This window comes from Pinus tabuliformis, chromosome X (genome assembly GCF_031772625.1).
Source record: "Pinus tabuliformis cultivar Carrire ecotype Pingquan chromosome X, CPIR1, whole genome shotgun sequence".
NCBI lineage: Eukaryota > Viridiplantae > Streptophyta > Pinopsida > Pinales > Pinaceae > Pinus > Pinus tabuliformis.
Window position 1 is genome coordinate 1,528,936,673 of NC_142308.1, and position 13,908 is coordinate 1,528,950,580.

Consider the following 13,908-nt stretch of genomic DNA (forward strand, 5'->3'; position numbering starts at 1 on the left):
AGTTCAACAAACTGAAAGCTTATTTCAATAGACAACAAGCAATCACAGTTGTCTGTTGCAAATCAGAAATACCTGACTTCTTGTAGTCAAGAATGTGTCGACGAATTTCATCAATTTTACCCCAGGCACAGTTAAGTGGTTCAATTTCAAGATAGATGCCAGCAATTCGGGGATCATAAGCAGCTTTCATAAAATTCTCTGATATTTTAGGTAATGATAATCTTGATGAAAATGATCCTTGCAGTTGATCCAAAATCTGAATCACAATATGAAAAGAATCAGTTATCAGAAGCATGTCAAGAATCAGTTATCAGAAGCATGTCAAAAATAGCAACAGTCAAAACAACTCTTCAGTTCCAAAATCCTATATTTAATTTCATTTTGAGACAGTGAGGCTCAAAACTCGAACATAGCTCCAGACTAATTAGGTGCCCATATTCTCATGATTTGGGAGGTCCACGCCTGACTCATAATGTAAGTCAGAGCCCTGAAAATACCACAATGTAGGTTGAACTTCCCGGGTAAGGAATATCTCTTTGACATATTTCCTTTTATGTCAGCTTTGGTGGCAACAACATAATCATACACATTATCTGTCGTGTTACAAGGAAGGAAAGATAAATTAAATCTGTCTCGAGAAGGGAAAAGTTAACCATTAATGATGATTTAATAACAAGTTACAAGGATTGCTTCTAACCTTCAGATGCCATCTCTGTCATAAGACAAGCCAAAACCCAGTAATTGTTAAGCACATGCCACCTAGGATGGGGTTCATATGTTTATGATATATTGCAATGTCTGTGACATCAACTTCTAGTTTGTGACAGACATCTGAAACCATAAAGGATAGCACTGTAAACAGTGGAAATTGCACCTTTTCAAGTGTTCTAGTTGAGCAATTGTCACTCTCTCTCTCTCTCTTAGTGGTTCTGGGATTATTTCATTCAACTTTTGAAGGGAGTTTTAGTGCCCGAGAAAGGTCTTGGGAAGGCCACAAACCAACTCGAAGTCTTCCAGATACAGTATAGACCAGTTTCCACACTTATTGAAGAAGTAACATGCAGTAGAGCAATTCTAATTGTGCATAAAAATTTCAACTTCTGAAGTATAAGGTAAAACCTAGAACGAGTGAATTTGAAGACCTAACACAAATAAGGTTTCGAGTTACCATATATATATACAAAAACCATATATTAAATTGTCTATCTGTCGTTCTTAAGATGTGCATGAATTTTTTGATGAGTGCATTGACAATGTCATGTATAACATTGTTGGGATAACATGTCCCAGTAAAGCTCAGGAAGATCCAATAAAAAATACAGATTAATTTAGTCATGAATAATATGCACTTTTTTTGTCGTGCATGCTTGTTTCATTGCATATTGTACTATAAATGAACCAAGTAAGCCTCTGTTATCAAAGTCGGATCACTTTTCATAACAGAGCATAAGGTTAACACCTTAAGTACATAAACACTGTAAAAGAAAAAATTAATGATCATGCAAAGGTTACGGGCGGTTCATCAAAGGAAATGTGTAAATGGTGTTTGCTAACTTCCATAGATGTAACATGATGAAGATGACAAAGATCATCATTACATGTTGCATTAATCTTAATGAATGTAACAGGTGAAAGCAATAAGATAATTGTGGTGTTATACCATGTCTAGTTGTTGCAATACAGTACAGAAAACAACAAAAGTAATAGTGCAATCAAGATCGTACAAACCATCCATGTGGATTACTCCTATTGGATACCATCTGAATGTGCAACACAAAACAAGCCAACATACTTGGGTTTTTGCTTATGTGTGTGTTGAAAGCAAGAAGTCACACAATCAAATAAAATATGCAAAGCATAATCAAAGCTAAAGTAGGCTTGAGAATAATTGCATTGCATAGAAAAGAAACAGCCAAAATTTTGACCTAAAATGGAATGTCATTCCCATCCCCCTTATTATTATAAAGGGATGTTCTAATGTAAAAGCTTGTGAAAGAAATCTGCCCTTGAAAGCCATGATCTCACTGCCTATTGAGGCTTAAGTGAATAGATCCCTTTTTATTCAAAAGCTTCTATTAGGTTTCTTATTAGTGCATGCAACACAAGGAACCAAGCATCAGTTTATCTAGCCCCGGCTAATGAAATCAATCGTCATCCATTTTCTTTATTGACAGTAAATGGCTTGGAGGCATACATTGGTTCAATGCAGAAAGAGACTCAGATGATATAGGATAAGAAAAAGGCGTTTAACTCCCCACAGAAAGGGTGCTAAATTGCTAATCCACTTGGCAATTTGATATCAGGGAATTATGGTTTGAAGAGGGGCGGCAAGCTGACAAGTGCCCACCTAGCAGCCTGCATGGCCACCCCACCACCCAAATCTACAATCCAGACATACCAAGTCCATCACCGCACTGCAAGCAAACATGTGAGAGCTCCGGCAAGTACATCAGCTTCAAGGCAAGTCCAAGGAGGCCATTATGGTTTGCAAGGCCAAAGTTGTTGTTATGTTGTGACATGGGCAGAAGTTGGTTGCGTAGCCTATCGCTGGAAACTAATTAGCACATTGGCCTTTAAACCATGGCATCTACCCCCTTACCGGAGCAATCTTGGGCTCGGAGACCAAGCATTCAGACAGCATGCAAGCCCAAACATTCACCCTAGCAATCCATCTCAATAGCATGAGATTCTCTGTAGTCATTCAAGCTACTTCACTGCACGGTTCACTATTGCTCAGGTTTGGCCGCCTTCTTACTATTACAGCATCTCGTTTTTACACTGGCATTAGCTTATGCTTGCAGCTTTTGCCCCTGTTTGGCATTATGGTTTTTGGATTCCAATTCCCCTCCGTGGCCCTATGTTTTTGAGGGGCTTTTATTCCTCTAGCTCTCGGTGATTTGGCTAGGGCCCCACATGCGACCCCCATAATCCCTTGACTCTTTGTAGCTTTCCTTTGCTTCATGGCCACTCTCCGCTAGGCACTATCTTCTATCCCACCCGCTCCCTACCTGTTCTTCGCCTTCAGTTTCATCTCCCTCGTCATTTATGGCTCATCGTCGTCTTACTAGCCCTTTAGAGCATGACCACTACAGCAAGACTAATTTGTCGTCCTCACCTACTCTCAACTCTGTTGATTTCTAGTAGCATCAGATGTGCTCTAAGTCCCAAATTTTGCAGGGAGACTTAGACACATGCATTCTCCAATACCTAGAAATCGTTTTGGGAAATTCCACCCGGAGACAGTTTTATTAAAATAATTAATTATTTTTAATGGGACCCTAAGTCTAAACTTAGGAAATTAAAATAATTAATGGGTATTAATCTAAACTGTGGGTGAAACTTCTAGAAGAAGGCGGAGATCAAGTCAATATGATCCTAGCCATTGATTAGGATCTAATCTAGGCCGTTGATTGATCAATGAGAGGATTATAAGAGGAGGCTTGATGGGCACTTGGAGAACACACCAAAGGCAGATACTCAGTTGCCCGAGTAAGATCGATTTTCTCACCAGTCGAAGTTCGGCAAGAAAAAATTGAATGAGAGGGAGAGTTGTAGGTGGAAGAGAGCGTGAGGGTAATCAGCATCAATCGAGAGTGCAAAGGAAGAAGACGCAGAGCAGAGGGAGGACAGTGCAGAAGTTGTGACGTAGGGAGAGACAGCGCATGGGCAGTTTGATGTTGGGACTGCATGGGGCAGTTTTGACGCTTGGACATAGTGAGACGTAGAGGGAAGAGGAGCACTTCTCCTGGATCAGAAACTTGTCTGGAAGTGTCTGTAAATTTTCTCACAAAGAATCCTATTCTATTCTGTTGGTTGTAACTTGTACATGAGATTTTTGTTGAAGAATAATAAAGAAACCCTCATTTGTTGCACCTGTTTTCCCACATTGGGTTTTTCCGAGGACGATTGTCCAAAATAACTGTCATTGTGATTGTATTCGTGCCAATACTTTTTCTTTGCATTTTACTTTCCGCAATATTTTAATTTTGAAGGCTGCAGTAGAATTTATTTCGATATTTGTCGTAAGAACACTGTGAATAACTTGTTTATGAGTTAATAAGTAAAAGAAATAATATTAATCATTGCAATTGGATTTCTATTTAGAAATTTTCACATGGTATCGGAGCTAAGGTAAAGCAAGAAAAAAAGAGTCAGAAGACCAAGCGTTGAAGTAAGAAAGGAATTTGAAATTCCTGCAAGGGCAGTAATTCGAATCCCCAGGGGGTTTGCGCAATTCAAGCCAGGAGGACTAGATTTTCATGGTAAAGCTCTCTCTAAGTGAGTCGACAGAGAGGTAAGATTTCCTTATCGAAATCTGTCAACAGCAGAAGGAACAACGCAGCAGAAGATTCAACGAAGAGGGGTTTCTCAGGTGGGACGCCGTTTTTTCCTGCAGCAATTGTTGGGGCAAGGTAGCGTCAGAAATCAGTTGAAAATAGCACAAAGATGGATACTCAAAGTGTCTTAGAATTGTCTACCAAATTAGAAGAAGAATTTGCATGCCTAGCAAATTCAGTGTCAGCAGATGTTTGGTACATTGATAACGGGGCTTTAGCTCATATGACTGGAGTACGAGAACATTTCTCGAGCTATCAAGAAGAACAAATGGACTTCCAGATTACTATGGGAAACAGAACGAAATGTACTCTAGTAGGGAGAGGCACCATAGCATTTCAGACGAAAGCAGGGACCAGCATCTAAGCCACCAATGTTCTGCATGTGCCAGGATTAGGAATGAATTTGATTTCAGTGTCCTAGTTACATGACAAGGGATACGATGTATACTTCATAGGAAAGAAAGTATACGTCAAGCATCCAAGCTGGAAGAAGAAGAGACAAATTGGGACTTGAAGCAACAAGTCGTATAAGTTGCAGCTTGAGTCTCCAATGGCACTGATAGGAAGCAACTATAACGGAAAAAAGGAACGAAATGAATTATGGCATAGGTGAATGGGACACCTACACCATGGAGCACTGAGGATGCTCAGAGAGACTGTTATAGGAGTACCAGCCCTTAGTAGTGAGCATGATGACTTATGCCGAGGATGCATGCTAGGGAAGTATGCTAAAGCAGCTTTTTCCAGAAGTAACAATAGAGCAGAATGTGTATTGGGATTGATACACTCAAATATTTGTGGTCCAATGTCCACAAGAGCTCTTAGTGGTGGCGAATACTTTGTCACTTTTATTCATGATCACTCTAGAAAAACCTGGATCTATTTCTTAAAGACCAAGGATGAGGTCTTTGATCGATTCAAAGAGTTTAAGGCTCTCGTTGAAATTATGACAGGGAAAAAGATAAACGTATTGTGTCAAGATAATGGTGGAGAATATCTGGACGGATACTTCACAGATTTCTGTGCAAAGGAGGGCATCAAAAGAGAGTGGACAGCTCCATATCTGCTCTGATAACATGTGAAAATTTCTAATACGAAATTCTACTCCAGTAACTGATTTATTTCACCTACTTATCTCTCACAATAAGTTATTTACAGAACCCTTCAGTGAACATTAAAATAAATTATACTACGGTTATCCCATATAGAGAAAATAGCAATGATATACAAGCACAAGAATCAATCACATCAACACAATTGTTTTTGGACAATTGTCCTTGAAAAAACCCAATGTGGAAAAATCGATGCAGTGGATGAGGGTTTTATTAATCTTCAACAACAATCACTTTACAAGGAATGATTCCACAGAAAAACTAAGACACTTTTGAGAGAAAATACCTGAGACAAAGTTTCTCCTCCTCCTGGAGAAGTTTTGACTCCCTGGAGACCCTTCACCCACATCTACGTCACTTTTGCGTCAGTTTGTGTCAACCTACGTGTGGACTGCGTCTCCAATGGTGTTGCCTCCCTGCTCTTCCCTCTGCGTTGTCTCTTGAATGCCCTGCGTCACCTCCTCCTCAGTCACTAACTGCTGCTGATGCCCTCCTCTTCTTTCACCTTGCAACTCTCCCTTTGAAATCGAACCCCTTCTCCTTGAGAAACGAGGCTGCCTCTGTTGCTATCATGTGCGCCCTCTACTGCCACTGCGTTGCTGCAAGCATCTTTGTGCCTCTCGCATTGTTGCGCTACTATAGGCTTCTGCAGTCTAGCCCTGCCTTGTCGCTCCACCCAACACCTGTCATCATGCTACTATCGTTAAGAGCTTCCGTAGTCGAATGTGATCAAAGAGTTTGGGCACCTCAAGGATCCTACCCCAGCATGTAGTCCTCTCGACTACAACTCGATGTCTCCCCACCTCTTTTCTAAAGACGCATGAGCACTCATGGCACAATCGTCATCAGTCTTGACATCCTTCTCTGCCTTAGCTGGAGCTGCCTTTGAATGGGAAGCTTCTCCCTTGCCTTTCTTCTTGGGCACTGAGATGCATAATGTCACAGCTCCCCACAGTTGAAGCACTTGACCTTGGAGATGCCCTTCTTCTTCCTCTTCCCTTGTTGTCTCGCAGATGCTAGAGCCGCATCCTCCTCCTCCTCTTTCTTCACTCAAACTCCCTTACCACTACTCCCCGCCTTATTAACCTCTTGATCTCCTCCTGTCGTAGAGTTGCCCACATCTCTTCCCAACTGGGGAGAGTCGCTCTGCCCAAAATGCTTTGGAAAAATGTCTCCCAGTCCTCAGAGACTCCACTCAGAGCAGTCCTGACCATAAACTCTAGATCTAGTGTAGACCCCACAGGAGTAAGTTGGTCAGGAATTCCTTGCAACCTGAGGAGGAAGTGATCTATCTCCTCTCCCTTCTGCATCTGATATGACCTCAGCTGGTTCTCCAATAGCATCTTCCGCTGCATGGAAGAGCCCTGGTATAAGGTGGTCAGGGTCTCCCAGATCTCCCTTGTGTTCTTCTCAGCAATATGTGGTATGACATGATCTTTGGCCCCGTCTAGGATCATGCATTCTGCCTTCACCTCGGCCTCCTCATACTTCTCATTAGCATTCGGGTCAACTGGGACAGCTATAGTTTTCAAGGCATAGTCCTTGATGCGATGCTTATCCAGGATTGCCAGGATCTTGGCCTTCCAAATGACAAAATTGGAAGCCCCATCCAATCTGTCCTGATCCCTCAATCTGTTTACTACCATCTCTGCTCCTCTTCTAGACTCCCTCTGAGTCTCAACTTCCTTCTTGGAAATCAGCCAACTAGCGAATCACTCCTCTCCAGTCCCCCTTTGTTGTTGCAACTCGGATCTGGATTTCTTGGCTAGAAATCCGTCAAGGTAGTGCTTCCCTCTACCTTGGTTCCGTCTCCTTAGACATTGTTCTGCTCAGAGAGAAACAAAGTTCCACTAGCTCCTCAAATCACAATTTGCACAGCTCCCTTAACCCCGGCAACTGAAGAATCTGAGCCCTTCTGGCTCTGCGCAATTACAGTGAGAGTTGGATCAACTCCTCCTGGCCTCAACATCAATCCTTCCTGACTGAGAAAGATGACCGGGCACTACATAGGCCTAATCTGCCCCTCCTCTGCCTCAGCGATAGCTCTCCTCCTGGCTCAGAATTTTGACGCAGGCTCTGCATGAGCCTCCGTGTCACCCTCTTAGAACTGTGTCATTCCTCTTGCCTCTTCAGCTCTGGAACAGCGCTATCTCTCCGGACAGCTGCTTCACTGCTGCAAATCTTCAGATTTCTCTGCTGATGTCTTTAGTCCTCCTTGATTTGCAACCTGGCTTTGATACCATGTGAAAATTTTTGAATTTAACACATCTGAAATCCCTACTGCTATTTCTGGTTCATTATCTCCTAATTGTTCTTTACATTAACAAGTTATTTAATCATATAAACATCGAAATAAACACAATAGCAGCCTTCACAAATATACAGATCAGCAACTGAAATAAATTGAGACAACACAAGGGACACCATTATTTTTGGACAATCGTCCCCGGAAAAACCTAATTCGGGAAAACTGATGCAGCATATAGTGGGTTTTATTATTAAGTTGATTTTGAATACAACTAGGGTACCAGAAATGGCTCACCTTTCAAAGAATATCCTTGGCAACAATACCTCTATCCGAAGACAAATATTCCAGCTGATCAGCAAACGGATAAATGATCGCACAGTGACTCCAGCGATTCCTTATGCTAGACAGCGAAAGTTGCTCCATGCACTCTCTGGAATTGTGTCACCCCCTTAGGGGTTGCGTCACCCTCTCTGGCTCTGCGTTAGCCAATCAGCTCTCAGTCTATCCCACTGGATCACCTCAGCACAGCCTCTGAAGCCCTCTGCGTCAATTGCGTCAGCCTCTTGGCCCTTTGTGTTCTCTGCGCTGGCCCCTTCAGCGTCTGTGTCAACCCTTGCTGCCTCTGCATCAGCCCTCCAAGGCTCTGCGATGCCTCTTCCGACACTCTACTGCGTCTTTGATATGTATTCCTCAGCCTCCTGCCGAGCTGCCCTTCACTGCAACTGATCACTTGTTTGATTTCCTCAGCAAACCACGCCCCGGAAAATCGAACTGACTAATCTCTCAAGTTTCTTGGTGTATCTCCAATTCACCCTCAAGCCTCCTCTTATACTTTTCTTGTTGACAATTCAACGGTCGAGATTAAGTTCCTAATCAACGGCTAAGATTAGATTTGGCTTGATCCTCGTTTTTTAAAACTTTCTCACCCATATTATATTAATACACATTAATATTTTAATTTTCCTAAGTTTAGACTTAGGAACCCCATTAAAAATTTTAATTATTTTAATATCTCTCCATCCGGGTGGAATTTCCCCAAACGAGTTATGGGTCTGGGAGATCTCATGTGCCTTGGCCTCTCCACCAAATTTCATGGCTAGAGCACATCTGATGCTACCGAAAATCAACAATTAGCTCACTATGGATTCATCTAGAACCATTGAGGAGCCTGGATACATGATCCGAGGGGGTATGTATGGGCAAGGGATATTCCTAACATCTGAAATTCAAAGAAGAAAACTTTGAATGGATCTTTGATTGCTCCTCTAGATCTGGGAGGCATTCTGACGAGTAGGGTGTGCTCTACTCTGGAACCGTTTGGAGCTAATCTATCTAATGCTTTGAGGACATGTGACCTAATGTATAGATCGACACCTCCAGAGTCCAAACCAGTCTCAATAATATTTGGTGGTATCCCAAAGGGGGAGGCTACTGAGAAACCCAAGGTCTCACTATGTTGTTGCCTGATGCGCTCTTGAACATTGTGTTGTCGCACAGATTGTCACGACAACACTCAGACCAGGGGCTGTCACCCTGATCCCCGATCTCTCCGTTTAAGCCTGTCTCCCGCGGCTAAGGGGGGTAGACCCTATGGGATTATGATGACCAACTGGGGACCAGTTCGGTTTGGGAGACACGAGGGGCAACAAGCACTTAATTGATTTTATTAATTTAATGGACCAGTGCCTTATGAAATGAATGATTAAACGATTATTTATCAGATGCTGCAGAAATATGAACTCATTAACAATCGTTTACCATCAAATAACTCAAACAAAAATTAACTTTTACCAAATGCGAGATGATCGATAAATGCTCAATGGCTTAATGATGTTCCAGCAATTAAACTTCAAGAAAAATTAAATGCTTTGAATGATCATAAAATTTAAATGCTAACCAGTTACCACTTTCACATAGCCAACTTATAAACATTTAAATGCATTTAGCTATAGAGAAATGGAACATAAATACCATAAGAAACTCCAAAAAAAAAAATTTTCGAATTTTTTGGTAAGCTTTTTCAAAAATATTTTTTAATTTTTATATATATATTTTTTTATAAAATTCTAAGTCAAAACTAAAATCCTAAAAGATAAAATCTAATCTAAACTAAAGACTAAAAAGTAAAAAGAAAATTTTTAACTTTCTATGAAATTTTTTATTTATTTATTTTTTTATTGATTTTTTTATTTTTTATTTTTTATTTTTTTTGAATCAAACTTAAACTAAGCTAAACTACATTCAGACTATAAGCTAAAAAAAATAAAATAAAACCTAAATAAAATTAAAATCAAATCTAAATTAAAGGAAATTTTAGTGCCTTTATTATTTTTTATATTTTATGATTTTTTAAGTTTAAAATGAAATAAAATTAAAGTCTAAATGAAATCTAACACCTAACAAAATATCAAAGCTAACTTAGTAAATTAAATGAAGACTAAATAAAACAAAGGGAAAGGGAAAATCGAATCTACATCAAAACAAAAATTTTAACCTAGCCTAAGCTAAAACGACATACCAATATGGAAATACCTACGCCAAACCTATACTAATCTCATACACACATAATATACAGCAAAGTGTCAAAATAAAAAATAAAAATAAAAACGTGCTTTTCGTTTGCAGGTTTGAGGAAAATGGGCGCGTAAAGGAAAGACAGAGTTGCTGAGGAGTATGGCAGCGAAGGGGAGTTTCGATTGAACGCTGGCGGAGAAGCGGAAGAGCTGTGACGGCGGGGATGAGGGTATGCTGCGTGGATAGCAGGAAGGGAACGCGAGGTGGATCGATGGACTATGGATGTGGAGCTGGAGAGGTGCGAATGCGAACAGGGATAGATGCTAAGCAGACGGCGTGTGAGAAATGAGTGAGGAGAAGGCAGCTCGACAGGCAGATAAATAGGAGGGCGTGAGTAGAAATATGACTGCGTGAAGCTGGATGATGATGAACTGCGGGGAGCATACAGGTTTGGCAGCAAACGCGCGGAGGAAGGAAAATCGAGCAAGGTAGAGGGAATGCTACTGCAGGTGGACGGAAAGGTAAGGGAGGAGCTGTGATGGGTCTTGCGTGGAATGAGGATTTCAACAGCAGCAAAGAAAAACTGCGGATGAGGACTTCGGAGATAACGTAGATGAGGACGCGTGAGGATGGATGACTACAAGCAGAGGTTTGATGCAGATTGGAAGGTGTCCGACGACAGAAAATGCAGGAATAGCGTAGGAAAGATTGTGTGAATTCGATGGTGGGACGCAGAGCAAGGATGAGTATGTTTGATGGTTTTGCTGACTTGTTGTGTGTGCAGGTTTTGCGATTGCAGGTTGGACAGCAGATGGACAAGTGGAAAAGTAACATGCAGGAGCAAGCAGCGATGGCTTGGATCTGGCAGCACGGATTCAGGGAGAAATGCAGCGAATTGGGAAAGAGAGACTGCGTGAGAAATGGCAGAACGCAGGTGAAGTAGGATTGGGAGAGAATACGCGAACAGGGATGGAAGACAAGCGGACAGTGTGAAGGCTTGGAGGATAGCGATTTGAGGAAGTGCATAAGAGCTGCGTAGGAGTTAACACGCAAAGAAGAAGCTGTGTGGGCAATGTGAAGGACAGAGTCTTTATTGTTTTGCTTGCCGTACAGGTTGAGAGCAATGATAAAATGAAACAGATAAAGTTTGTGGTAGCAACGTGGGATGGGCTGGCCAGTACGCAGAGTATGAGGGTTGGATGGGTTTCGTATGCAGGGAATGAGGAGGCAACGTAGAGAAATGAAAAAAAATGTGTAGCTGCGTGAGGGTTAGGACAGTGAAAACCCTTTAAAAAATTTCGAAATTTCTCTGAAAATTGAAGACTCCAGGCAGCAGCAGAAATAGGGACCAAAAAACCCTCCAAATTCTCTAGGATAAATTGTCTCAGATATATTTATGAAATCCCTGCAGACTTTTCTCCATATAAAAATTTAAAACCCTGGATTGCAGAAACGATGCACCTGCAAAGGCTATTTTCTGGGGCCAGATCTGGCTTCACACACAATAAATTTCTTCTCAGACCTGCAATGGGAAAACAAAAACCCAAAAAATATATGCAAGGATTAAAAATAAAACCCAACAAACCAGCTACAAAATTACAGTATTTTCAAATCTAAGGCTCTTTAGCAGCCAAATTTGTCAATAATCCACAGTTATATTATCAAAATTTAATTCTAATGTGAGACACTTCAGAAAACCTTGCATGCATTCATAAAAAATTTCAAATGATAAGCCCGGGATCAAGAACTGGCTGGGCTCTTTCAGAAAACACAATCCCGGAGTTGGCTGGTTCAGCCGAGAACTTCCCTAACGCCCGGTAAGGGAGGAGCTGCGATGGGTCTTGCGTGGAATGAGGATTTCAACAGCAGCAAAGAAAAACTGCGAATGAGGACTTCGGAGATAGCGCAGATGAGGCCACGTGAGGATGGATGACTGCAAGCAGAGGTTTGATGCAGATTGGAAGGTGTTCGACGGCGGAAAATGCAGGAATAGAGTAGGAAAGATTGTGTGAATTTGATGGTGGGACGCAGAGCAAGGATGAGTATGTTTGATGGTTTCGCTGACTTGCTGTGCGTGCAGGTTTTGCGATTGCAGGTTGGACAGCGGATGGACAAGTGGAAAAGTAACATGCAGGAGCAAGCAGCGATGGCTTGGATCTGGCAGCACGGATTCAGGGAGAAATGCAGCGAATTGGGAAAGAGAGACTGCGTGAGAAATGGCAGAATGCAGGGGAAGTAGGATTGGGAGAGAATACGCGAACAGGGATGGAAGACAAGCGGACAGTGTGAAGGCTTGGAGGATAGCGGTTTGAGGAAGTGCATAAGAGCTGCGTAGGAGTTAACATGCAGAGAAGAAGCTGCGTGGGTAATGTGAAGGACAGAGTCTTTATTGTTTTGCTTGCCGTACAGGTTGAGAGCAATGAAAAAATGAAATAGATAAAGTTTGTGGTAGCAACGTGGGATGGGCTGGCCAGTACGCAGAGTATGAGGGTTGGATGGGTTTCGTATGCAGGGAATGAGGAGGCAGCATAGAGAAATGAAAAAAAATGTGCAGCTACGTGAGGGTTTGGACAGTGAAAACCCTTTAAAAAATTTTGAAATTCCTCTGAAAATTGAAGACTCCAGGCAGCAGCAAAAATAGGGACCAAAAAACCCTCCAAATTCTCCAGATTAAATTGTCTCAGATTTATTTATGAAATCCCTGCAGACTTTTCTCCATATAAAAATTTAAAACCCTGGATTGCAAAAATGATGCACCTGCAAAGGCTATTTTCTGGGGCCAGATCTGGCTTCACTCACAAAAAATTTCTTCTCAGACTTGCAATGGGAAAACAAAAACCAAGAAAATATATGCAAGGATTAAAAATAAAACCCAACAAACCAGCTACAAAATTACAGTATTTACCTAAGTCACCGGATTCGTCCTAAACCCCCTGTGAATCCCGAATCCGGCGAATCCGACACGATTCAGTCCGGATTCGTGTCCAAATCACAGGACACGTCGTGTCTGAGGGCGTGTCGCGATTTTAGGACACGTGTCCGTTTTCCAGGACTCGCTAAGCTCAGCGTGGGAATGAAAAGGGCGTGTTTGCTCATTAAAATTGTCATTTGGCAAGTGATTTGTGCTGTTGGAGCAAGGAGTAAAGCATTTTGGCAGCTTCATGATCAAGTCTAGGCCCTCGTATTGATATGCTATTCATGGTAATGTTAAATTCTTAAAGTAAAAGTGACATTCTCCTTAATCTTCATTTTCTCCTTTTACTTAAATTTTTAACATTACCATGAAATGACTCAGGATGTTTGAGAGTGGTTTCGGCCTCATTGGATTTCATATGGAGAAAGTAGAATTTTAGATTTCATTCAAAATCCAGCAGACTTATCAGTTTTTCAGGATTTTAGGATTGGGGGATTGCAATGTTTCCATTGAATTTTGTCATGTATTAGGGTATGGAACTCGTATTTAATCAAGAGCACCAAACCAAGAGCTTCTGAATATGTCGCTCCTGCTCCTGTTTTCGCTCCCGCTCCCAAGTAACACTATTCCTGATGATATGGGTCTGGACACCATTGTTGAGTTGGCATTGGCCAACATGGATCTCAATGATCCAATGCTAGAGCCTGTTAGATTTGATGACTTAGAGGGGTCAACCTCCATACCAGCAGATGCAGAGGCGACTATGGATACAGCGGAGTAGGA

At 41.7% G+C, this 13,908-nt stretch overlaps 1 protein-coding gene across 4 annotated transcripts in view; it reads right to left on the reverse strand.

Moving 5' to 3' along the window:
* Positions 1 to 13,908, reverse strand: part of SPPA (signal peptide peptidase) — a 471,996-nt gene that overhangs the window by 428,312 nt on the left and 29,776 nt on the right. For all 4 annotated transcript variants that reach the window (XM_089448936.1, XM_089448939.1, XM_089448935.1 and 1 more), the window contains exon 3: positions 73 to 256. In XM_089448936.1, coding sequence (XP_089305062.1) covers positions 73 to 256 — 184 coding nt within the window. The remainder of the gene's footprint in view (positions 1 to 72; positions 257 to 13,908) is intronic.